The sequence below is a fragment of the Dromiciops gliroides genome, chromosome 2 (genome assembly GCF_019393635.1).
Source record: "Dromiciops gliroides isolate mDroGli1 chromosome 2, mDroGli1.pri, whole genome shotgun sequence".
Classification (NCBI taxonomy): domain Eukaryota; kingdom Metazoa; phylum Chordata; class Mammalia; order Microbiotheria; family Microbiotheriidae; genus Dromiciops; species Dromiciops gliroides.
In genome coordinates this window covers 32,826,073-32,851,034 of record NC_057862.1, presented here as the reverse complement: position 1 = coordinate 32,851,034, position 24,962 = coordinate 32,826,073, and the positions used below count along the sequence as shown (strand labels likewise).

Genomic DNA, 24,962 nt, shown 5'->3' with positions numbered 1-24,962 from the left:
ATATTAATAGGTTATATTAACATAACATACTATTTATATATTATATTTATATATCTAAATGTATAGTGATATATTTATATATTTGTATTGTATGTTTTGTTTATATATGTATATACTTTATGCTATTTATATAATTATATATTTTATCTATATATTTGCATATTTTATATTTTATTTTGTTTATTCATGTTATATCTATAGATTTTATTTGTTTATAGTCATATAGTATATAGATAGATTTTAATTTTATTTATGTTTATAATCACAATATAATTGTATGTTTTATTTATATTTTAATATATTAGCATGTTATATTTAGATACTATTTGTATATTTTACTTATATATTTTATTCCTGTACTTATGTCTATATAGTAATAAATTATATTTGTTTATCTATCATATGAATATATTTTACATTATTTATATACATATATCTATTTATATTCATATAATTTCTATTTTACCTATGCTTGTATATTCATATAGTATATCTATGTTTTATTTGTTTTTATAGCCATATCTATAAGTTATGTTATTTATGTAGTCACAATGTATTTGCATATTTTATTTATGTTTATATGTTAGTACATTATATGTATATACTATTTGTATATTTTATTTATCTATTCATATAGTGTTATATATGTTATATGAAATCAAGCTAGTTCATAGAACAATGTGATCAACAGCTTAGAGGAGGTGTAGCTAGCAGTCATTTCTAGGAAGGAATTCTAGTGATCTCAGTAGATTGCAAAACCATCATGAGTCAGCAGTGAACTGGACACAAAAGAAAAGCTACTGCAATCTGGTCTGGGATACTAAGAGGTTAAGAGACCTGCCTGGGGAAAAATAGCCAGGGTGTGTCAGAGGCAGGATTTGAACCCGGGGCTTCTATATTCCAAGTCCAGCCCTAGATGTGTAGGTGTTGTTGATGAGCGAGCCGCGGGGTGACCCCTGCCCTGCATTCCATGGCTGGACTGTCGTGTCCACTCCTGGATACCAGATTCTAGGACGGGCACTGAGAAGCCTGCAGACCTTGGCACAGAGGTCGCAGGAGGTCAGAGGGCGTAGTGGTCAAGGGAGCGGGTGGAAACAGTCAAATCCCTCCTCCAGCATTTGACAGCTGTGGGACCGTGCACGTGTAACTGCGCTGCTGGGGGCCTTTGGGGGGCATCTCGTCCACGCCACCACCACCAACCCCCCCCCCCTTACAGGTGTCCTGCAAGGTTAGCTTTGCAACGGTCTCACAGATCTCAGACGGGACGCCAGTCCTCGCATTTATTAGGCGCTTGCTGTGTGCCAAACAATGCCGAGAAAGTGCTCTGCACCACGGGCCGGGGTGTGCATCGGGGCCATTCGAGCTGGGCATCCGTAGGTGCAAGTCATGGGGATGGTGCTTGAGAGAATGAAAATGTTGCTTTTGGAGTAAAGCACTGTATCGATAGGTAGTGAGCTCCCCGTTGCCGGAGAGGTTCAAGGGAGGCGGGGGTGGCACGGGGGTAGGGGGTGAGGTGGGGGGTGGGGGCCGGTTCCTGACCCGAGCCTGTTTCCATGAGTCTCTTCCAGCGCTGCGCTGGAGCGAGGGATGGGGACGCCTGCCAGTTGGCGACGGGGCCGAAATTTGAACCCGGGTCTGTGGAGAGGAGCGGAAGCCGGGCGAGGAGGCTCCCTACGGCGCTGCCAACCCCCCCACCCCGCCCCCTGCTCTCCGCTCCCTCCCCGCCCTCCTCGCACTGCCACGTCTCGAGCACTCCGAAGCCCGCCGGAGGTGGGCGGGGCCGACTCTCGCCCCGCCCCGCCCCTTCTCCTCCTCCCGGCCTGTCTCCCAGGCTCGGGGAGCGGAGAGGGCGGGCCCCAGGGGCAAAAGCGCACTTCCGGAAGTGGCCGGGGGAGGGCCCTCGTGACGTCCTTCCGGCGAGTGCCTGGCGGCCGTTGGTGCTGCTGTTGTGTTGGCCCCGGTGAGGGAGAGGGAGGCTCGGAGCCGCGGGAGCCGGAGCCGCCGTTCCAGGAGCCCCAGGCGGGCCCGAGTGAGTGCGGGCCGGGGGCGGAGGGCGGCGGGCCGTGAGGCGGGTGGGGCCGTCGCCGCCGGGGAGACTGGCCGGGTCGGGCCGGGCCCGAGGCGGGCGGGGGGGAAGTGACACGCAGGCGGCCCGGGCCGTGTGGGGCCGAGCGGGGCCCGGAGCCAGGGGGACCCGAGCGCGGCCTCTGCGCGGCCCGCTGGGCCCCTCGGGGCCTCAGCTTACCCGCCTGCAACGGGGGCCCCCGGACGGCCCGCGCCTCCCGGGGCTGCGACTAGGAGCGTTCGTGAAGCGCTTCGGGAACCCCGAAGCGCTTCACAGGTGCCGGCCATCCGGGCCCGCGGGACCCCGGCCGCCCCCTGCCCAGCCCCCTTTCCAGTGGGAGAAGGTGCTGCCTGGGCCGGCGGAGCGACCTCCCTCCGCTGGGAGGTCCTCCCGGGCCTCCTCGCAGGCTTCTCCTTCCTGCCTGTAGACTTTGTATCCTCTGGCTCTTTAACCCCCCCTCCCTTCCCGGGCCGCAGGGACCCTGCCCCCGTGGGGGAGGGGGGGCGGTCCTGGACCAGGGAACACCCTCCCGCCGAGCGAGGACCCCCTCTAAGGCCAGAGTGACCACACAGCGTGGGTGGAGGGAGTTTTCTCACGCGGGACCTCCCTGCGTTTCCCGGTACTCGGTGGTTGTGCCCGAGAACGCCGCAGAAATCACAGCCCCCCATCCCTCTGGTTCTCTGCAAGCTTTCCAGAGGCTTTATTTCATTTTATCCTCACAAGAGGCTCGCGACTTAGTTCGCTCAGTATGACCTAGCGGTCTTAAGACCAGCAATTTTCTATGAGTTGAAGACTTTGGAGAAAGGTGATTTCCTCTCCCACAAATTTACACAAACTGGTCTTTTTGTTTGTTTAAGTGCTAGGCACTGTTGTTGGTCCTTCATTCCCGAAGAGGACCAAGACATTGGGGTGAGGTCATGACCTGCACTGAATTGGATTTAAGTGAGGGAGGGCTGTGCAAGGTCACCGACCTCCCTCTCTCCTCCAGAGCCATCTGGGTCCAGTAGCAGGATATACATCAAGAAGAATGGAGATGTTTAAGGCAGTTAGGGTTAAGGGACTTGTCTAGGGTCACACAGCTAGTAAATGTCTGAGGTGAGATTTGAACTCAGGTCCTCTTGACTCCTGGACCAGGGCTCTATCTCCTGCCACCTAGCAGCCCTGCCAGGCATTGTACTGGGCCCTGGGAATACAAGGTCAGAAATGAAACAATCTGGGTCCTTTAGGAATTTACATTCTATTGGAGAGAAGCAACATGATCGCAGAAAATTAAACCACCAATTATAGAGAAGATAACTTCTGGGGGATGAGCACTGACGGGTCAGGACAGGCTGAGGTTGCACTTGGGCTGGACTTTGTGAGATGCAAGTGAGCAGGGAGCACTTCCAGGCATGTAAAGGCGCCAGGCCAGGAGACGGAATGTCATACACAGTGCACAACATATCGGCACTCTGGTGCACAGAAGGTGGAAATGCCACAGTCCTTGGTTGGAGTGGTGTGCAGGGGCCAAACAGAAGTCATGTTTTGTCCTAAAGACAGGAGGGAGACACTGGAGCTTCTCGAGGGGGGTGACGGGGTTAGACATGTGCTTTAGGAACATCAAGTTGGCAGCTCTGTGCAGTGTGGATTGGAAAGAGGAGACATTGAAGAGGAGGTGAGCAGTTAGGAAACTGTTGCAATAGTCTAGGCCAGGAATGTTCTGAGTCTGAACTTCGGGAGTAACTTTGTGTGTGGAGATAAGGGGATGGATGTGGGAGATCTTGTGGACTTAGAATTGGCAGCAAAGGCCAGGAGTCCACTCAGGTGGAGAAGGGTCAGGAAAAGTGACCCTGCAAAGGAGACTGAGAAAGAGCAGGCAGACAGGTGAAGCAGGAGAACAGTGTCATACAAAGCAGTAAGGAGGGAGTATCCAGGAAGGGCTGATGGTCAGCAGTGGGAAATGCTGGAGAGAGGTCAAGGAGAAGGATTGAGGACAGGCCATGTCTGGTAAGTGAGGTTGGAAGCCAGATTGTATGGGCATGAGGAAGCAAGAGGCAGTGAGTGGGAAAAGCTGCTTCTGGGAGCTTAACTCCCACGAAGAGAGAAGAGGATCATTTCCTCAGAGTGTCACCCCAGACACTCACTAGTTGTGGGATCCTGGGCCACGTTGTATCCCTTTGAACCTCCATTTCCTTAGGTCTGAAATGGGGAGAGTCCCCGAGCGGCTATATGGTGTGCTGGTTTAAGGGTCAGCCTCAGAATCAGTTTTGACATGACATTTCATCTCTTCTCCATGACATTTTGTCTTCTCCATACTTTTGCACAGGCTGTGTGTCTGCCTCTTAAAATCCCCAGTTTTGTTCAAAGCTCTGCCCAAATACCACCTTTTACAAACTACAGCCTTTTCTGGTTCATAATAGAGTCCCTCTGCCCCTCCCCCAGCTACTCCAAATTTGCTTTGAATTTTTGCATGTACTTCTGTGTTGTCTCCTTTGATAGTCAGCTCTTTCTAGGCAGGCATTGTTTACTGTTTGTATATGCTGCAGTTCCCGGCATAGAGTGGACGCTTAATAAATGCTTGTTGATAGATTTTGTGGCTGTGGGCATGTCATTTACCCTCTCTCAGGGCCCCAGACAGCTTTGAGACTATCTAATAATAGCTACCCTTTATCTAGAGTTTAAAACTTTTCAAAGTACTTTCTGTATATTATCTCACTGGATCTTTACAACAGCCCTGAGAGAGAAAGGTGATGAGTGTTGCTGAGTGAGAGGTTACCCACCATGATGAAGTGGCAGAGCTAGAGGAAGAGAGTGTATGGGCCACAGTGTTGTGGTGAGAGTCAAAGAGCTCAGCTGGGGCAGTGCTAGAAAGTAAGTGTTCATCACTCATCCAGGGTCAGAAGCTGCCCAGGAACTTGGTCACCTTGGCCAGGTCCTTCCCTTCCCCTTGTTGAGTCTTTGGTTTTCATTTCAGAAAGATGAGGTGGTTGGATTAGATCAAGGGTTCTTCACTTTTTTTCTGCCCAGCACCCCTGTGGAAGTTTGGTGACCCAATGAGCTCTTCTCAAAGTAAAGTTTTTAAATGCATAAAACATAGAAGACTACACAGGAAACTGGTTATGTTGCAATACAACAAATATCAAAATGTTTTTTTAAAAAATCATGGTTTTCAGGTTAAGAACCCTTGGACCACATAAATCTCTTGAGTTTTTTCATTTAGAGCTGTAGATGAATTTAAAGATTTTCTCATATAGTTTACATATTTTACTGAAGGGTAAACTGAAGGATAGACAGACAGATGGACAAGAAGTTATTTTCCCCACCTCAGATATATTAAGTGGCAGAGGAGTTTTGAAGTGTAGGTCAGCTAAGAGCTGCACCTTCTTCTCTGCTTCCTTTTCCTAGCCTTTATAGCTAGAATGGACCGTAGGGGTTATCTATCCAGCTCTTCACTTCACAGTGGGAGAAACTAGGTCAAAGGAAGTCACCCAATAGTAACAACACTGTGTGCCAACCTGGGCTAGTAGATGACAGAGTGGCAAGGGCCTGGGCTGCTGGCATCTCACTAAGTGTTCAACCGTTCCATCCTCTGAGGCCTTGTTTACCATTGTGGAGACACTGGGCATGCTTTATATTGCCCGCTTTGCACATAAGTGTTTGTATACTGCAGAAGGGCTAGACTGGGCAAGCTGTTGCTTTTTCGATTTACCTCCACACAGGATGATGGGATTGATTGGTTTTTAAGTTTCTTTGTCTTTTGGGGGGGGGGGCAGTGGGGGTTAAGTGACTTGCCCAGGGTCACACAGCTAGTAAGTGTCAAGTGTCTGAGGCCGGATTTGAACTCAGTTACTCCTGAATCCAGGGCCGGTGCTTTATCTACTGCGCCACCTAGCTGCCCCCTTCTTTGTCTTTGTCTTTTTGTTTTGTTTTGTTTTGTTTTGTTTTGTTTTGTTTTGTTTTGTGGGGCAGTTGGGGTTAAGTGACTTGCCCAGGGTCACACAACTCGACTCCAAGGGCCAGTGCTCTATCCATTGCACCATCTAGCTGCCCCTTTTGTCTTTTCTTAAAGGGGGGGGGGCGTTGCTGCCATTTCCTATCATACCCTGCTAGATGAACACTCCCTTGTGACAGAGGAAAAAAGATTAACGAAACATCTGAATTGTGGGCCCCATGGAACAATGTATATATTTTGTCCTAGTCAGATTATTTCTGCCCTTAGGGAAGGAGGTATGCTTTGCTATCTCTTCTCTTGGGCCTTTGTTGGTTTTTCCGTTACTCGCTTTAATTGAGGGTCCTAGACTTTGAGATCTTCTAAGCCTACCTCATTTTACAGATTAGGAAACTGAGGTTCTGAGGTGCTAAGGAGGGTGGAGTTCTGTCTTATCTGGTCATGTCCCCTGACTCCCACCCCCTCCACCTGGGCCCATCTGAGACCCCTCCAGCCCCTTAGGCCTAAACCCTGTGGCTTGATGAAGGTATTCTTAACCTTTGGATTTTGGATAGATAGATAGATAGGTAGGTAGGTAGGTAGGTAGGTAGGTAGGTAGGTAGGTAGGTAGGTAGGTAGGTAGGTAGGTAGGTAGGTAGGTAGATAGGTAGATAGGTAGATAGGTAGATAGATAGCTACAAATCAGTGTAATAGGTTTCTCTTCTCCATCTTTCAGCTCCAGGCATTTTGTCTCCTTTTCATTCAAGGCTCTTGCCCCTTATCAGCTACTGACTTTCTTGGCTTTTTTTAAAGTCCCAGCTAAAATCCCATGTTCTAAAGAAGTCTTCTTCTTAGTCCTAATGCATTCACTCTCTTCATTATCTCCTATTTTCCTGTATGTTGCTTATATGTACATGCTTGTTCATGTCTCCCTCATTAGACTGTGAGCTCTTCCAAGGCAGGAACTGTCTTTTGCCTCTTTTTGTATCCTCGGGGTTTAGCATAGTGCGTGGCATAGTTAGTGCTTAATAAGTGGTTATCGACTGACTATATAATCCTGTATGTTTTATTTTTCACACTTAAAAACATCGTTCTGAAAAGGGGGTCCATAACACAAAAAAGGTTAAGAACCCCTGGTTTAAGTCCTCGTTGGCCATTTGAAGTTTGGAATGGGATCAACTGTTGACCTTTGCCACATAGCTACATAAGCTTTTCTGTAACCAAGGACCCTAACAACGCTCCTGTTAGACAGTCTATACTACAGTGGCACTTAAACGTAACATCCCATTTCAGAAACCCCCAGGTTATCCTTCACAGTGTTGTAGTCACTATGATTTCTTTATGTTTGTACTCATCGCTGTTGAGGATAAAGATGATTGAGGCACTTATATTAAAAATTAATCTGAGATTGCGAAAATTGGATGAATTTGTGGTATGGATCTTGTACCAAGAAGTGAAAAATCTCAAGAACTTTTTGTGTGACCTTTGGGGCCTTAGTTTCATCATCTGTAAAATAAGTGGTTGCACTAGATGACCTTTCAGGTCTCTTCTTTGTCTAACTTGTGATTCTCAATTTGTACCTTTTATTATTAACTAACTTCAGTGCTTTGGGCTAGTGCCCTTAAATTTTAGAGCAGACTGTTTCACATTAAAGGCAGTGGGTACAATGTGGGAAAATAGGTAGGAAATTCTACTTGGTCATCATTTAACTTGTTGATCATAAGGAGAATGGCTGAAGGCTCAGCATTTGTAGACCTGGTTCTTTTCCAAGTCAATTTGGCTAATTCTGGGTTTGAACTGTTATTGATGCACATGGTTGGGGGTTCTTTCTATGATAGAGAACCTGCAATATGTATAATGATTTTTTTAGGTAACGAGTTTTCGTCATATCCAGATTATAGAGTGAGGCTTTGTGAAAGGAAAATTGCTGGGGCATTTTTTTTCTTTGAGGAATAACTCCCATCCTTAGTAGGTTTGAGAAGAGTTAGTTGTAAGATTGCACTGACAACAATGAATAATTGCAAATCTCTAGGTATGAGCAGTAGATTGATCTACTTTGTTGGGTTCTCTGAGTCCATTCTCCCTTTTTTTTCTCCCCTTTTGGCCATGCCCTTAACCAAACCATTTAGCTTTGCTCCTCGTTTGTTAGGACTAGGACCTGGAAGTATCAAGCAGTGTCCAGGACTCTTCCCAGACCATGCTTTCTTGGCTGGCCCCAGGGCTTCACCCCCTGAGAACCTTCATTTTTGGAATGATGTGGAAAAACAGCTGGTTTTAGAGTATAGGGCTTGAGTTTGAATCCTGATTTTGCCTTGACCAAGTTACTTAACTTTTCTGTCCCTTAGTTTCCTCATTTGTTAAATGATGAGATTGGATTAGGTAATTTCCAAAGTTCTTTTCTCTTTTAACTCAGTATTCCTAGATTCCTTCCTCTCAGATTCCCTTTATCCTCTGGTGTTTGCTGAAACCTAATTTTGTCCTGAAAACACACATCTCTTTGCATCTTCTTTGACACTGGCCACGCTTTCTCTGACTCCCTGGCACCTGGGACCCAGAGAAGGAGTTGGCATATTTTCTGATCCACATGGTCAGTTATATTCCTTTCTCTGCCACTAGGTGTCCTCCTTTCCAATGTATTCTGTCCTTTCTAGTGTTTGTGGTTGTCATTTTTGGGACACTGCATTACTCCCCCTCCCAATAAGTTCAATACCTAGTTCTCTTATCTTCCCCACCTCAACAGCCCTTGGCCTCTAGTCCCTAACCTCCCCAATTTCTAGAATCTCTCCAATCAGCCTCAGTCACAGTTTAGAAAACTTTTTTGATAACTGTATTTCAGTATGATTAGTTTTCTTTGCAATCTTATATGTTTAATTATTTTAAAACATTACTCTGAGACAGTTCAAAACACAGAAAAGGTTAAGAACCACTGACTTAGACACACTTTGCCTCTTTGTTCAACTTAGCTTACTTCAGATGTTCCAATTCTGGCTCTGTCAGGCCCCTGTTAGAGGAGGGAGGCTGAAATCACTGACTAACCAGTTCAGTAGATTAAAAGAGGGCTCCCAATAGATAAATGGTTAAAGGACATGAACAAGCAGGGTTTTTTGTTGTTTTGGTGAGGCAGTTGGGGTTAAATGACTTGCCCAGGGTCACACAGCTAGTAAGTGTTAAGTGTCTGAGGTCGGATTTGAACTCAGGTCCTCCTGACTCCAGGGCCAGTGCTCTATCCACTGTGCCATCTAGCTGCCCCTAAGCAGTTTATCTTTGTGTAGTCCTTTATCATTGTTCATATAAGTTTACGTTTTAATTTTTCTCTTAACTCATGTATTTGGACTTCAAAGTTTTTAACAACTCTGCTCTTTTCATTAGGAATGCTTGTTTGTTGTTCAGTGGTTTCAGTCATGTCTGACTTCTTGTGACTTCATTTGGGGATTTTCTTTTTTTGGTGGGGATTTTTCTTGACAAAAATACTGGAGCGGTTTGCCATTCTCTTCTCCAGCTCATTTTACAGATGCGGAAACTGAGGCAAACAGTGTTAAGTGACCTGCCTGGGGGGTCACACAGCTAGTAAGTGTCTGAAGCCAAGTTTGAGCTCATGAAGATGAGTCTTCCTGACTCTTGGCCTATCGTTCTATTTACTGCAAAGGTCATTTTTTTTGCCTCTGTTTTACTAGGTGAGTTATTCTTTCCTGTAAGCCTGTATGTTTTGTGTTCCGGAATCTCGTATTCCAAGTTCTTCGTTGTATTATAGTTGTGACTGCTAAATCATGTATGATCCTGCCTGTAATTTCATGGTACTTAAATTCTTTCTAGCTGCTTGGTGGGTTTTTTTGTTTGTTTGTTTGGGTTTTTTTGGACCTCTGGGTTTGGGTTGTGATGGAGTTTCAGAGGGTGGATTCTTTCTATTTCTACGTTGCCCTCTGGCTCTGAAAGGTCTAAGCAGTTTTAGGATTTTTTGAAATTTGTCTCTCTTTTGGTTATGGAATTCAAATAATCCAATGATTCTTACATTTTTTTTTTCTCCTCAGTCTGTTCACCAGGTCAGTTGTTTTTGCTTGGCGATACCTTATATTTTCTTCTATTTTTACAGCCCTTTGACTTTGTTGTAATATTTTTCATTATTTTGTAGATTAATTGGCTTCTATGGACAAGCTCTTTCTGATTTTTAAGGAGTTTAATGCTTTGTTATGGTTTTGTACCTCTTGTATGAGACTATTAATTCCCTTTGTGATTCTTTCTTCTATAACTTTTATTTCTTTTCCAGTTTTTTATTCTGGCACTCTAATTTATAAAAACATTAAAATACTTTTTAAAACTTTTGTTTCATCTGTTCCAAGAATGTTAATTGAGTTTCTGCCCAAGTTGTGTTTTTCTTAGAGGCTTTGCTAATAGATGCTTCAGAGTCATTCTCTTCTTCTAAATTTGTGTCTTGAGTTTCCCTACCCCCATGAGGACCACTCCATTGTACCACTGCTTACCTGCAGCATCCATGAAGACAGTATATGTGGGAGTTGGGTATGTGAATAGCATCATGGTTCCATGGAATGTCAGGCCCTCTGTGCAGCTTGCTTCTGGCCTTTTTGTCCCTCTTAAGGACTAGAGAGGATGGGATGGTAGTGCAGGTGTGTGGGATGATTCACAGGCAGTGGAGAGAAGATAGCTAATCGGCTCTTATCTTACTTCTATTTTCTCTGCCAAGCAAAGTGCTCTTTGGATTGGGAAGAACAAAAGAAAAATGGCTAATGGGGAGTTATTGACACTTAAGATAATCAGGAGGGCTGCCAAACTACCCTTGATGAGTTCAAGTGACCAGCCAGATAAACTGATCCTAGACTACTCGTAAGCCTGACAGATAGGATTTCTGATTTATTATAAAGTAGTATTTGAAGATTGTGAAGAATAGGATAAGTGCAGAAAGGCTGCCAAGAGGGTGAATGTGTGAGTTGTTTTTAAAGGAGAGGGAGTAATGTTTGCAAAGTGGATGCAGGTAAGTTTGACTCTCAGTTCTAGAATGTAGTAGAAAAGGAAGGAATGGTCACAGAGAAGCAGCTCAGCCTTATCTAGAACAGATCATGTCACATCCACCTCTCTCAGGGCAGGGATACTAGTAGATCATGGCGATGCGTAGAGATGGTCTACCCAGAATTTAGCAAAGGTTTTGCCAGGGTGTCTCATGGTTTTGTTCAGGTGATGTGATTATACAGTTAGATTTTTTTTTTATGAAGTAGTTGAACTATTATAATTGATCAAAGAATTGATATTACTATGTTGATATCTCCTTGGAGGGGAAAGTATTTGGGGGAATCTCTCTATGACTGATTTCATTAGTGACTTGGATGAATACACACTTAATAAATTTACAGATGTTACAAAGCTGGGAGGGTTAGTTTATACTTTGGATTGTAAAGTCCACATCCAAAGAGATATTGGCAGGCCAGAATGTAGAGCCAGATCTAAGAAGATGGAAATTAAGAGGTATAAATCGGAATCCTTATATTTGGTTTTTAAAATCCCCTAGAGGGCAGCTAGGTGGCACAGTTGATAAAACACCGGGCCAGGATTCAGGAGGACCTGAATTCAAATGTGAGTTCAGACACTTGACAGCTGTGTGACCCCAGGCAAAAGTCACTTAACCCTCATTGCCCTGCTTCCCCCCCAAAAAAAAAAATCACCTAGAAAGATACAAAGTTGGGGAGGCAGAGTTAGCAGGTTTTAGGTTGATGAGTTCATTATAAATCAACAGAAGTACCATGGGTGGTAGGTAGAAAAAGTAATGCAACCATAGGCTCTTAGCGTAGGAGACGCTAATCCCACTGTATTCGGCCCTGGTCCGACTGCATCAGGAGAATTCAGATTGGGCTGCCACATTCTTTATACGGAAGCACTTTGAGAAATGAACTAGAGAGTATCGTGTCTGGAGTGTTGCTCTCCAAAGTGGGGACCGGGGTCCCTTTGGAGGAGGAGGCTATGTATTTAGGGAGATGGGCTGGTTTCTCCTCTCCTGGGGCATTGTCTCCAACTCAAGCCAACATTCTCCCACTCTGCCCTCACCTACCAACTTCAGGGCATTTATAACCTTACTGCTCCCTGGTTACCCAGAGCAGCAGCTGTGCCAGGGTCTTTGGGCCATACTGTGGTTTTGGCAGAAGCCTTTTGGGAGGCAGGCAGTGTGTTCTGAGGTAGGGACTGTTGGGTAAGAACCTGGTGGGATTCCCCACTTTTTGTTTTGAGTAGAACACAGCGAATTGCATAGTATGGATAGACACAGATTACAGCAGATCCCAGACTAACCCCCCCTTCCTGATTCTTCTTGGGAATACAGCCATTATTCAAGTTACTCTGGTTCATATCCTTAGTGTCATCTCGATGGCTCGCTCTTCCTCAGCCCATTTAGCCAGCCAGTTGACACCTGGCCCATATCAGTTGTTTTCTCCCTTCACAAGTCACATCCATCCCCTTCTCTCTGCTCCCACAGCAGCACCTTTCATCAGCCCTAATCACCTTTCATTTGTACTATTGTTTTTCTGATCTTTTTTTTTTTTTAAGTGAGGCAATTGGGGTTAAGTGACTTGCCCAGGGTCACACAGCTAGTAATTGTTAAGTGTCTGATGTCGGATTTGAACTCAGGTCCTCCTGAATCCAGGGCTGGTGCTCTATCCACTGCGCCCCCTAGCTGCCCCCATTTGTACTATTGTAACAGCTTCCTAACTGGTCTCTTGAAGTCACTTCTTATTCCAGCCCATCTTGCTCACAGCTGTGAAGATGCTTTTCCTTAAGCTCAAGCCTGACCATGGGAGTCCCTTACAATAAATGCCAGTAGCCCCTACCCCCCTACCCCCTTTCAGGATTCAGTCTCCTCAAGAAGCATTTATTAAGTGCCTGCTTTATGCCAGGAACTGTTTGAAGTGCTGGGAATAAAAGGAAGGAAAAATCTGTCCCTGTCTTCAAGAAGTTCAAATATTATTTCAGGGCTATTGCATTCTTTTCAGATGTCTCTTTTTATATAAGTTTTATAATCAGTATAAACCTAGTGCAGTGGTACATGTCTATAGTTTATAACTGAATGTGCATGATGGGAACGTGTGCACAGAAGTTTTTAGTAATAGTGTATAATCAAACAAGATTCCAGACCGTGGGTCCGGAAGGTGATCAGGATGCTGAAACCCCTTGAAATCATGGTAGGAAGAACACAATACGTTTATCCTGGAGAAGAGTAGATTTGAGGGCACATGAGAGTTGCCTCAAGTTTTTGAAGGACTGGCAAGTGGAGAGAGGAGAACAGAACGAAGGGCCATGGGGGACTTTCAGAAGGCAGATTTCAGCTCCTCGGAAGGAACACTTTTCTAACCATTATTGCTGTTTGAAAGGAAAATCGATTGTCCTGGGAAATAGTAGGTTCCCCCCCCACAAAGGGGAGCCCTATGAAAATATAATTCTGTCTTCTAGTCATATACCTTCCTCTTGACTTTCCAGGCCATTACCCCCGCACTTAATTCAGTTTCCTCCCTTTAAGCTCTTGACCCTTGACTTCGTCAGTTCAGTTTTACTTTGCTCTTTGCCCTTGAGTTCCTTATCCAATCACTGATCATTCCTTTCGAAACCCCAGCCCTGGATTGTTCTGACCTTCTCTGCTCCAACTTCGATGATGCTAATCACATGGAGTATGCCACACAATAAGACTAACCGGGGCCTGCCTCATCAGGGTACTCCAGACCTCCTCTTTCAAGTTGAGATTCGATCTCCCATTCTTTACAACAGTTGTTGCAAATCTTGTTTCCCAAGCCACTTCCCTCCCTTCACCTTCGCAGCAGAGGACTTAGCGTCATACTTCATTAAAAAAAAAAATCCTTCAAGCCATCCATTGTGAGTTCCCTCTTCTCCCCGCAATGAAATCACTTCAACATCTTTTATCAGTCTCGTCTTAGAGAAACAGGTGACTCTTCTCTTGCAGATGCCAACTTTTCTGTTTGTGTCCTTGATCCCTTTCCATCTTATCTGGGAGCTTGCCCTTTCCATCAGTAGGACAGAGCTTAAACATGTCCAGATTTCCCCCATCTTTGAAAAACTTTCACTTGACTGTGCAAGCTAACAGCTTCTCTTTCATAGCCAAACTCCTAGGAGAAGCTCTCTACACTCATCTGCTCCATTTTCTCCCCTTCTTACCAGTCTGGCTACCTCATCTACAGCTTCTTCACAAATTACCTTACACCAGAAAGTGCTCTGGAGGAATTCATGGGACTTTTCTAACCAAAATACTCCTGCTTGGCCACTGCTTGCCTTTGTGTGGGATCTCCCATGTTAGATTATAAGTTCTTTGAGAATAAGAACTGTCTTAGTGGTTGGATTTGCCCAGTGTTTAGCACAGTGTTTGGTTCATAGTAAATGCATTTTCTTTCATGAATTCTTTTTTCATCCCCTTTGCTCTGGCTTCTAACATCTTTCTGCCTGGATGGACTTCAGGGCTCTGTCCTAGGTAGGATACCTTCTTTTCTTCCTCTCTCTCTCGCCATCATTTCATCACCTCTCATCCATTCAACTGTTAGCTCTGTGCAGATTCCCACATCTGGATGCCCCTCCTCAGTCTCCTTAACTCCAGACACACATCATCAGTTGCCTATTGGGCATCTTATTTGGATGTTCCATAGTCATCTCAAATTCAGTGTGTTCAGAACACAACACATCAGGAGGCTTTGCTGATTCCCTCTTCCTCTCCAGATGCTCCTGTCCCCTTCTTCAGAGATTTTTTCATTTCCACTTTCCTGTATAATTGTTGTTATCTGTCAGTGGAAAGCAAGGTTTATGAGGGCAGGGACTGCTTTGCTTTTGTCTTGGTAGCTCAGTACCAAATAATAAATGCTTGATTGGGGAAAAAAAAAAGAGCCTCATAAATTAAGGTGTATTAGAAAATAACGATGCAAATCCCCTTTTGCTGGCATGGTGTGTTTGGTGCTTTTTGTCACTGTGGATGCTCTTTTTAACAAGGAAGATTTCAGTTTCTCTGCAGTGGCAGGGTTGGCTCACTGGATTGTGGTTTCAGAAAGGGAGAGAGTCTGAGAGTGGGGCTGGAATTTGCAGGGTGGCCTAGCGAAGGTTTTTTTTTTTTTTCTGGACCTGTGACTTCATTGGCTCCTGGTGAGCATCTCCCTCTTGTGGGGCAGGTCAGCACCTCCCCTACAACTTGGAGAGAATCTTAGAGAAGGGAAGTGATTTACCCAAGGTCATCTAGCCACTTCTGAGTGCTGGAGGCTAGCTCTCTGTCCACTGTACCATACTGCCCCTCCACCATAAAGGGATACATTTAAGGTTAAATATAAATAGCATTTTTGAAAATTTAACCATTCTGAATATAATTGGGGACTTACTTAAAGGAAAGGAAATGAGAAATCTTCTTTAATAATGTGAATAGTAGAGGACAGCTAGGTGGCGCAGTGGATAAAGCACGAGCCCTGGATTCAGGAGGACCTGAATTCAAAGCTGGCCTCAGACACTTGACACTTACTAGCTATGTGACCCTGGACAGTCACTTAATCCTCATTACCCTGCAAAAAAAAATTATTAATAATAATGTGAATAGTAATGGCATAATTTGTCTGCTTTGTACACTTAGATCTCAATAGGGTACACCTGTGCTAAGCTTCTGCCCAAGTTCCTTTTTCCCATTTCACAGAATACTTAGGACATAGCATATGTATTTTTTTAATCAGCAAAAATCTACTTTTTATCCCTCCCTTCATTGAGAGCAAAAGAAAAACAAAACCCGTTACAAACATGGAGTCAAGCACAACAGGTTTCCATATTAGCCGTGTCCAAAAATATGTCTCATTCTGCACTCTTTGACCTTCACCTCTCTCAGGAGGTGGGTGGCACGTTTCATCATGCGTCCTCTGGACAAGTGATTGGTGATTGCACTGATCAGAAGTCCCAAATCTGTCTAAGTTGTTTCTAGTTTAAAATCTTACTGATGTTGATGCACCAGAACACGAGTCTTCCCAGATTTCTCTAAAACTTTCTCCTTCATCATTTCTTATACTTAGGAAGTAGATGACATACACAGCACTTTGAGGTTTGCAAAAACCTCTTCACATGTTTCCATTTGAACTCCATAACTGCCCTATGAAATAATGCTATGAAGATTATTCACTCCATTTTTCAGAGCAGAAAACCTGAGGTTCATAGAAGTTAAAAGACTCAAAACTTGGTCATCTAGCTATTACGTGTCAGGCAGGAATTGAACCCAGGTCACCCTGACTCCAAGTCTAACATTGTCCCATTCATCACTCAGAAAGGAAGGCAGTCAGAACCCACGAGAGGACATTCTGTAATGGCGATGGATGGGAAAACTTGAGAGAAAGAAATTAGCTTTTTGCCACCGTGATACTTTAGAGGAGGACTTTTAAGGACAGAATGGGTTAAGATCACTTTTTGGCAGAAAGATAGGATGAAATGAATACTGGACTTGGCAGCTAGATAGTGCAGTGGATAGAGTGCTAGGCCTGGTAGCAGGAAGAGCTGAGTTCAAATCCAGCCTTAGACACTTCCTAGCTTTGTGATCCTGGGCAATTCACTTATTTTCTATTTGCCTCAGTTTCCTCAGTGGTAAAATGGGAATAATAACAGCACCTACCTTCCAGAGTTGTTGTGATGATCAAATGACATAATATTTGTAAGGACTTAGCACAGGGCCTGGCACATGGTAAATGCTATCTAAATGTTGGCTGTTATTATTACTGTTATGGTTATTTTTAGTATCATTGACATTATTATTTGGAATTGATCACATGGAATCGAATCCTAGTTCTGCTGCTACCTCTGTCATTCTAGGCAAGTCACTTGCACCCTTTGGGACTTACTTTCCTCATCACTAAAATAGAAGAATTGGGCTCAATGCCTCTTAAGGACCTTCCAGCTCTAAGTTGTGGCTCTTAACTTTAGTATTGTGTAATACTATAAGTTGTAAGTAATTTTTTTTTGGTATAAGTAAATTGTAAGTAATTTTAAAGTTTTGAGTTCCAAATTCTATCCCTCCTTCCTTCCCTCTCCTCCCTGAGGTGGTAAGCAATAGGAGAACTTGAATAAAGTTTAAAAAAATAGCATGCTTCAGTCTGTGTTCAATCAGTATCAGTTCTTTCTTTGGAGGTTGATAGCATGCTTCATCATTAATTCTTTGAGATTGTCTTGCTGAGAATAGTTAAGTCATTCACAGTTCTTCATTGAACAATATTGTTGTCACTGTACTGTCACTGTGAACATAGTTCTCCTGGTTCTGCTCACTTCACTACAAGTTAGTTCATGTAACTCTTTCCAAGCCTTTCAGAAATTATCCTGCTTGTCATTTCTTAAAGTACAATAATTATTCCATTACAGGTATTGTATTGTCCAAATTAATGTTTGCTGTCTGTTTTTTTCCAGTTGAGCTACAATAATGTCGTTCATCTTTGAATGGATCTATAATGGCTTCAGCAGTGTCCTCCAGTTTTTAGGTAAAGAAGTTTTTTTTGAAATATATCTTAGATTTAAACCTTTGTATACATCCCCTTACAAAAGATAAAAGTGAGAAACATGTTGCAAATTGAACAAGGTTGTAGTTTAAATTTTTGTTTCTTTTATAGGACTCTACAAGAAATCTGGAAAACTCGTGTTCTTGGGTTTGGACAATGCAGGCAAAACAACCCTTTTGCACATGCTCAAAGATGACAGATTGGGCCAGCATGTTCCAACACTACATCCAAGTAGGTCTGAAGATGTCCAGAGGCAATTTCTGCTTCTGGAGAGCTGGCGGGTAGAGTTTAAATAGGAGCCTCACTTTTATTAACACAAATATAAAAGAAGAAAAAAAAAATCACTTGAAAACCATTCTGTGGGACACATTCAAATTGTAAACACATAGATAACATGCTGTTGGAATTCCTTTATGATGCTGTTTTAACTCATAGTCTGGTCATGAAATCTCTTCACTTCTGAGAAGTAGCAGAAAAATAGAAATTCCTGTTGTAACAGTGAGGATAATTTGGAGAGTTCTCTTTGCTGAGTGTATACACAATCATATTATCGATGTGAGTATTAATGATCGTTAGGTTTTAGCTAAAATGAAAGAGATGTTTTCTTTTCCAGCATCTGAAGAGCTGACAATTGCGGGAATGACTTTTACAACCTTTGATCTTGGTGGACATGAGCAAGGTAAGAGATAGTTTGTGCTGCTTTTAGTAGCCTGTCCTAGTTAACATTAGATGAGCCTTTATTTATAGTCACAGATTTAGAGTCAGCCCTTCATTTTACAGATGAGTAAACTGAGGCCCATGGACAGAAATGAAGTGATCTTGGGTTGGAGTCTCAATCCTAGGACTTTCAGATCCACATTTTGCCACTATGCTAATTTGCATTTGCATGAGGATCATTGAGTCCTCTTATTAGGCTTGAAACATACATAGCTTTCTTATTCCAGAGCAGCTTTAATGTATAGAATTAGAGAAATAATCAAAGTAGATCACTCTTGTTTGTGGCTTAGTTGTCTTTTAAGACTGAAGGAGTCAAACTAATGGAAATGGGGATGGGGACAAAAGGGGGTAGGAATTTGCTATGAAATGTGATTAATAAATAAGCCTCTTTTTGGAGCATTATAATTATGTAGTAAGTGCTTTTATTGACATCTAATTCAATTTTTATTTTATTTATTTAAGATTGGTACCCTGTCTCTTTCAAAAGGACTTGAGGTGGCTTACAGATTAAAACAGTGCAAGATAAGACATTTCAGGATAGAAGAGAACAGAGACCATCTGAAAGAAGCAGAAGGAATAGATGTTTTCAGGCATCTCAGTTGAGCAAACTAGAGCATTCGGGCAATGGCTTTTGCCTTAAGCTTTGTGGCAGCCAGGGCAAAAAGGGAAACGTTTGGTACATAATTGTCATTTTCCAACAAGAGCGTACAAATCCATCTGCAGAGAATTTTTTCCCATGGAACTAAACCCAAGCAGGAATATACCATGTGGGTTTGTATATAAAGGACACTGAATAATGTAATCAATGGTATAGCAGTTGAATGAAAAGACATTCATCAAGGACCCTCTGGGTGCCAAGCGCTGGGGATGCCAGTAGAGGCAATCCCTGCTCTCCAGGAGCTCACATTCAAATTACATATAGAGGAAGGTTCTACAGCAGGGTGGGTGGTTACAGAGGGCATGGCAGCATGACAGATGACATGGCCTGGAGGTTCTTAGGGTACAGTGGCAGAGCATACAAAAAGGTCAGGGGATGGACACGGGGGAGGCTCTAATTTACTGGAAGCCATTTGAATGTCTGTCTCTGCTCTGCAGTCAGGGACCTAGCCCTATGACCTTTGGGAAGGGGAGAGCCTGGAGGACTGTGGGAGTAGGGGGTGGGGAAGGAGGTAGCTGGGGTCTTGGTGAGCAGGACTCAACTCTATCACCTGGTGCCTCTCTGGTATTACAAAAGTTAGAGGAAAAACTGCTAAGTTGCATGATTTTCTTAACCTTCTACAAAGGCAGCAGGTGAATCATAATTCAGTGACTATATTTCTATAGAGTGGAGTACTTTGCTTCCTGAACTGACTTAACACTGGGATTGAATTTGGCAAATCTGGAGCAGATGTAACTTAACTTGTCACGTTTATAGAGAATCATTTTTGTTAAGTCTTTAGGGCGTCAGGTTTTGTTCTTTGGGAAATAAATGCACATTTATTACCTCTGTCCTTCTAGCACGGCGTGTTTGGAAAAACTATTTGCCAGCAATTAATGGGATTGTCTTCTTGGTGGACTGTGCAGATCATCCTCGCCTTCTGGAATCCAAAGTTGAACTCACTGTATGTTTGTAGTCTTTTTTCAAAACTCTGTCCTCGGTCTCTTCTCTGCTTCCTGTTGCTTTAATTTGAGACATGTTATTGTGTTGAGTTTTTGACTGAAGCACTCTCTCATACACACCAAAGTACTGAATTATATGTTCTATGCCTCCTTCCTTATTTCAGGGATCTGTTCTTTCACTTGTGTGGTCACTCACCTCCACCATGGCAGATTATAATGTTTATGCACCTTTGTGACAGGTTTTTGTGAGTTGCTGTGGCTAAAGAAAAAATTAGCACCTTGCAGTAACCTGTCTGGTGGTCAGCTTCTCCAAACCTACCTAGGTGCATTTAGGATTGACATAGGGCAAATCTGGGTTACCAGGCCTGTTCTTGATGGCTCTCCGTCTTAGTAGAATCTAGCAGAGCTTATGTTTCATTGACATACTTTTTTTTTTTTAATTTAGTGAGGCAATTGGGGTTAAGTGACTTGCCCAGGGTCACACAGCTGGTAAGTGTTAAGTGTCTGAGGCCAGATTTGAACTCAGGTCCTCCTGAATCCAGGGCCGGTGCTCTATCCACTGCGCCACCTAGCTGCCCCTCATTGACATACTTTTGAAGAACCCAGGGTGACCTCCGTCTGTAAGCAGGCATCAGAACTGGATGTCTCCTGTTTTTTGTGTTTGCATGGGAAAACTTGAGTTTAAAGTTAAGTAAAGGATTTAGTGGGTTTTCTTTGGTGCGTTGCTAGAATGGTTTTTTTTGTTGTTTTTTGTTTTGTTTTTTGTAATTATTTTTTTCCTCAATTACATGTAAAAATTTTTTTTAACTTTTTTTTTTTAATTTTGAGTTCCAAATTCTCTCCCCACTTCCCTCCCTGAAATGGTAAGCAATCTGATACATGTGCAGTTATGTGAAACACATTTCCATATTAGTCATCTAGTGGAAGAAAATGATCCAAAAAATAAAAAGAAAGTGAAAAATAGTTGGCTTTGATCTGCATTCAGACTCCATCAGTTCTTTCTCTTGAGATGGAGAGCATTTTTTATCATGAGTCTTTTGGGATTGTCTTGGATCATTGTATTGCTGAGAAGGGCTAATTCATTCACAACTCTTCATTGTATATAATATTGCTGTTATTGTGTATGGTGTTCTCCCAATTCTGCTCACTTTACTCTGCATGAGTTTATGTAAGTCCGGGTTTTTCTCAGAGCATCTTTCTCATCATTTCTTTTTTTCCTTTTCTTTTCTTTTTCTTTCTTTTTTTTTTGTTGTTTTTGTTTTGGTGAGGCAATTGGGGTTAAGTGACTTCCTCAGGGTCACACAGCTAGTAAGTGTCAAGTGTCTGAGCCTGGATTTGAACTTAGGGCCTCCTGACTTCAGGGCCAGTGCTCTATCCACTGCCACCTAGCTGCTCCTTGCTCATCATTTCTTATAGCACAGTAGTATTACATTACAATCCTGTACCACAACTTCTTTAGTCATTCTCCAGTTGATGGGCATCCCCTCAATTTCCAGTTCCTTGTCACCACAGAAAGAGCCGCTATAAATATTTTTGTACAGCTAAGTCCTTTTTTTTTAGATCTCTTTGCAATACAGACATAGTAATGGTATTATAGCCTGTTGGGCACAGTTCCAAATTGTTCTCCAGAATGGTTGAATCAATAGTGATTTAAAGCATTTTTTCATATGACTATAGATAGCTTTGATTTCTTCATCTGAAATCTTCTTATTCATATCCTTTGACCATTTATAAATGGAGAATAACTGGTATTCTTATAAATTTGATGCAGTTCTCTATTTGAGAAATGAGGTTTTTATCAGAGAAACTTTCTGTAAAAATTGTTTCCCAGCTTTCTGCTTTCTTTCTAATCTTGGTTGCATTGGTTTTGTTTGTGCAAAACCTTTTAAATTGAATGTTATCAGAATTATCATTTGATATCTCATAATGCTGTCTCTTGTTTGGTCCTAAAGTCTTCCCTTCTCCCTACATCTGAAAGGTAAACTAAAGAATAAGATTTCTGGAAGAGATGTTAGGAGTCCAGGCATCTGTTTCTTCTGGCCATAATTATGCTTTTCCTTGGCCTCTGTCCCTAACCTGATTTCTACTCTCCCTGCTCTATTGAAACACAATAGACTGAATGACTGGCCTTTTCCAGGCCAGTGACCTTAGTGCTCATTTTATACTTTTCCCCAGCTTTTGATGATTTGTCCTTCCTGATATTCTTTCTTCCCTTGGCTTCCTTGACATTCAGCCAAGCTGACTTTTCTTCCTATTCTTGTCTTCTAATTGTGGGTGTTTCTCTGAAGGTCAACCCTTGAGTCACTACTTTTAGTCCTTTAGACTTTTTCCTAAGTTCAGTTCATCTCCACACCTGGGCATCACTCTCAACTTCTCTTCAGTGTTTCAGGTGCAGAACATCCAAAACAGCCCTCATAATCCCAGATGAGCCTATGCCAGTAAGCCAGGCTTGAAATCTGTCCTTGCCTTTGCAGTCCCAAATTCTGCTATCAAAATCCCTCACAAAGTATCCTTCAAAATGCTGTTATTGCCTCTACCATCTTCTTCTACCTGGGCTACTACAACAGCCTCTGTAACTAATATCCCTTTTGCCATTTTCTCTTCCTTCTTTATCTCTCCAGCTTGCTGCCTCCAGATGAGGTCACTGTCTCTTCGGGTACCCTAGTGCCTTTAAGTTAAAGTCTGCTTTGGCATGGCATTCGAGGCTTTGCATAATTTATATCCACTCTCCTTGGCACACTTTGTTTGTATCTAATGTACCTCGGCTTTGTCCACATTTGTTTAGAGCCTCCTGTTTATTCTACCTTTAGGAAATGCCTTCCCTCTCTTTCTGCTTATCAAATCTTCATCCCTCAGGATCCAGTTCAACTCACATTTACTTCAGGAGACCTTGCTCAGTCCCTCTACATCACACAGAACCATCACTGCATACCTCTTTCTCTCTTACAGAGCCTTGTGTTTATTACCTGCCTCATTTCTGGATACCGTTTTTTTCAAATCAAGATGTAATACACTTGACGGCCTTCATCACATTGAGTGTTTCATATTTTCTTCCATTTCTTTTGCTGGACATAGGTGCCCAGTTCATGCCTGTGGAGTTAGATTCTTGACATGCTTGTTTACAAACATTTAAACTGATCTCTGATAGGCCTGCCTCTGAGTATCTTGAAAGATCACGTAGAACCCCACGCGTGCACTGCATAGGTAGACTGTGTAGGACCAATTAATTATACTGTGAATTCTGACTGGATCGATTCTGCTGCAATCTATGCCCAGCCAAATCAGATGGCCATTTGTCACTGGAACAAAGGAGGTTTCATTGGGATAGTACTAGAAAGCTGAGTTTATAGCCTGCCCAGCCTCTCCCTAATTGTTTAGTTAGGAACATTGTCGGGTAGACGGCTCAAGGACCACTAAACATCATATGCTTGCTCACCATCCTTTGTTATTTTGAAAAACTAACTTTTGTGTCTTGTCTTTAGGCACTAATGACAGATGAAACAATATCCAATGTGCCAATCCTTATTTTGGGCAATAAAATTGACAGATCAGATGCCATCAGTGAGGAAAGACTCCGTGAGATATTTGGGCTTTATGGACAGACCACAGGAAAGGTAAGAGAGAAACACCCGTTAGGGGAAGAAATTTAGCCTCAAATTTCCTGCTGAAGAATCTGGATTATAACTGTCTTTCAGAAAGTTTAAGATGACCAAAACTTGTTTTTACTAGGAGTATTTTATGATTCTGATGGCAGGACTGTGTTCAGATTTTAACTGCATGTCCCTACACAATACCTGTGCACACGCTACCTTCCTGATGAAGGTGCTATTTATCAAGGTGAGAATGGTGACGAGGAACGCAGAGTTATCACCTCAGTATCCGGGCTTTGTTGGATTCCATTCAAATTTTATTTGACAAATCATTCTTGGAAGAACTGTTTTTTGCTTAGCTAGAAATTAATTTCATTCACGTAGGGAATTTGTTTCCAAAGAAGAAGAGTTGTGATTTGATATTCCCTTCTGAGTCCCAGATCTCAAAGCATGATGTCCATCATTGTCATTCCCTGGTGAGATAGATAGTATTATTATCCCCATTTTTCAGGTAAGGAAACTCTCTCTCTCTCTGAGGTTAAGTCTACAGAGCAAATCAGTAACAGAACAAGGATTAGAACGTGAGTCTTCTAGAAGAGTAGACCACACTGGCACCGGTGAGAAAGATGAATCTGTTGTATAAAATAGGTGTGCCAGAGATAGACAGAGACAGAGAGATGGCACAGAGAAACACAGGATAGGAGAGACAGAGAAAACATGAGATTGATGGAGAGAGAGATTTAGACTAGTTAGAGCAGGGGTCTCCCAACCTTCTCAGCCAATAATGTGTTTTGGTTTGGATGCTTGTTTAAATCTTTCTGTTTTCCCGCCTTGACAGTTTTCTTATCTTCTTCCCACCCCCATTATCACTGTTCCTTTGTCTCTGCAAATGGATCTGTGCATCAGTCTTGCCTTTGACAAGAATTCCTGGATTCGGTGACACAAGCCACACCTGTCTCTTCCTTTGCTTGTGGTCACTCATAGTCCACCCCTAAATTTGAAATGCCGCTAATTCTGCATGCCAGGGTTCTTTGGGAGTTTTCTTGCCTTTTCCCTCAATCTCCTAATCATTAGTTAGACTGGAGACGATGAGGCTGTGGGGCTGCCAAGAGTCTAATCACTTTTTCTCTGTTCTGACTCCTGTAGGGAAACGTGCCCCTGAGGGAGCTGAATGCCCGCCCCATGGAGGTGTTCATGTGCAGCGTGCTCAAGAGGCAGGGCTACGGCGAGGGTTTCCGCTGGCTCTCTCAGTACATTGACTGATGTGGGGGCACTGAAAATAAAAGCCTTTGACTTCTCTGGACTGATCCTGTTCGCAGCTTCCTCGTGGACTTTTCTCTTAGGACATGGAAAGCTCTCCGACCACATCCTGGCTTTGGGAAAGCCAGGAGGAGCCTTGGGCAGCTCTCTGATGGCTCAGTGGTGACACTTGTTCTTTTCCACCCGTCGAGGGGTGGGGAGCGGAGCACCTCCCCATGGGCAGGGCGAAGCAGGTCTCGCTCTCGGAGGCTCTTGGCTGCCAGGGGGCTCTTGCCTGCCGGGGCGCTCTGCAAAGGCAGTTGAAAAGAACAACTTGTCTCACCACT

The 24,962-nt window shown here is 43.3% G+C and overlaps 1 protein-coding gene across 1 annotated transcript; it reads left to right on the top strand.

The window, feature by feature from the left end:
- Positions 1-1,876: 1,876 nt before the first annotated feature.
- On the top strand, positions 1,877-24,683 carry SAR1A (secretion associated Ras related GTPase 1A). Its single transcript, XM_043981836.1, has 7 exons — positions 1,877-2,029; positions 17,382-17,452; positions 17,582-17,701; positions 18,084-18,149; positions 19,685-19,788; positions 23,269-23,400; positions 24,523-24,683. Exons 2-7 carry the CDS (start codon positions 17,395-17,397, stop codon positions 24,637-24,639), a joined length of 597 nt encoding a protein of 198 aa, XP_043837771.1. The 5' UTR covers positions 1,877-2,029; positions 17,382-17,394; the 3' UTR covers positions 24,640-24,683.
- Positions 24,684-24,962: the final 279 nt, after the last annotated feature.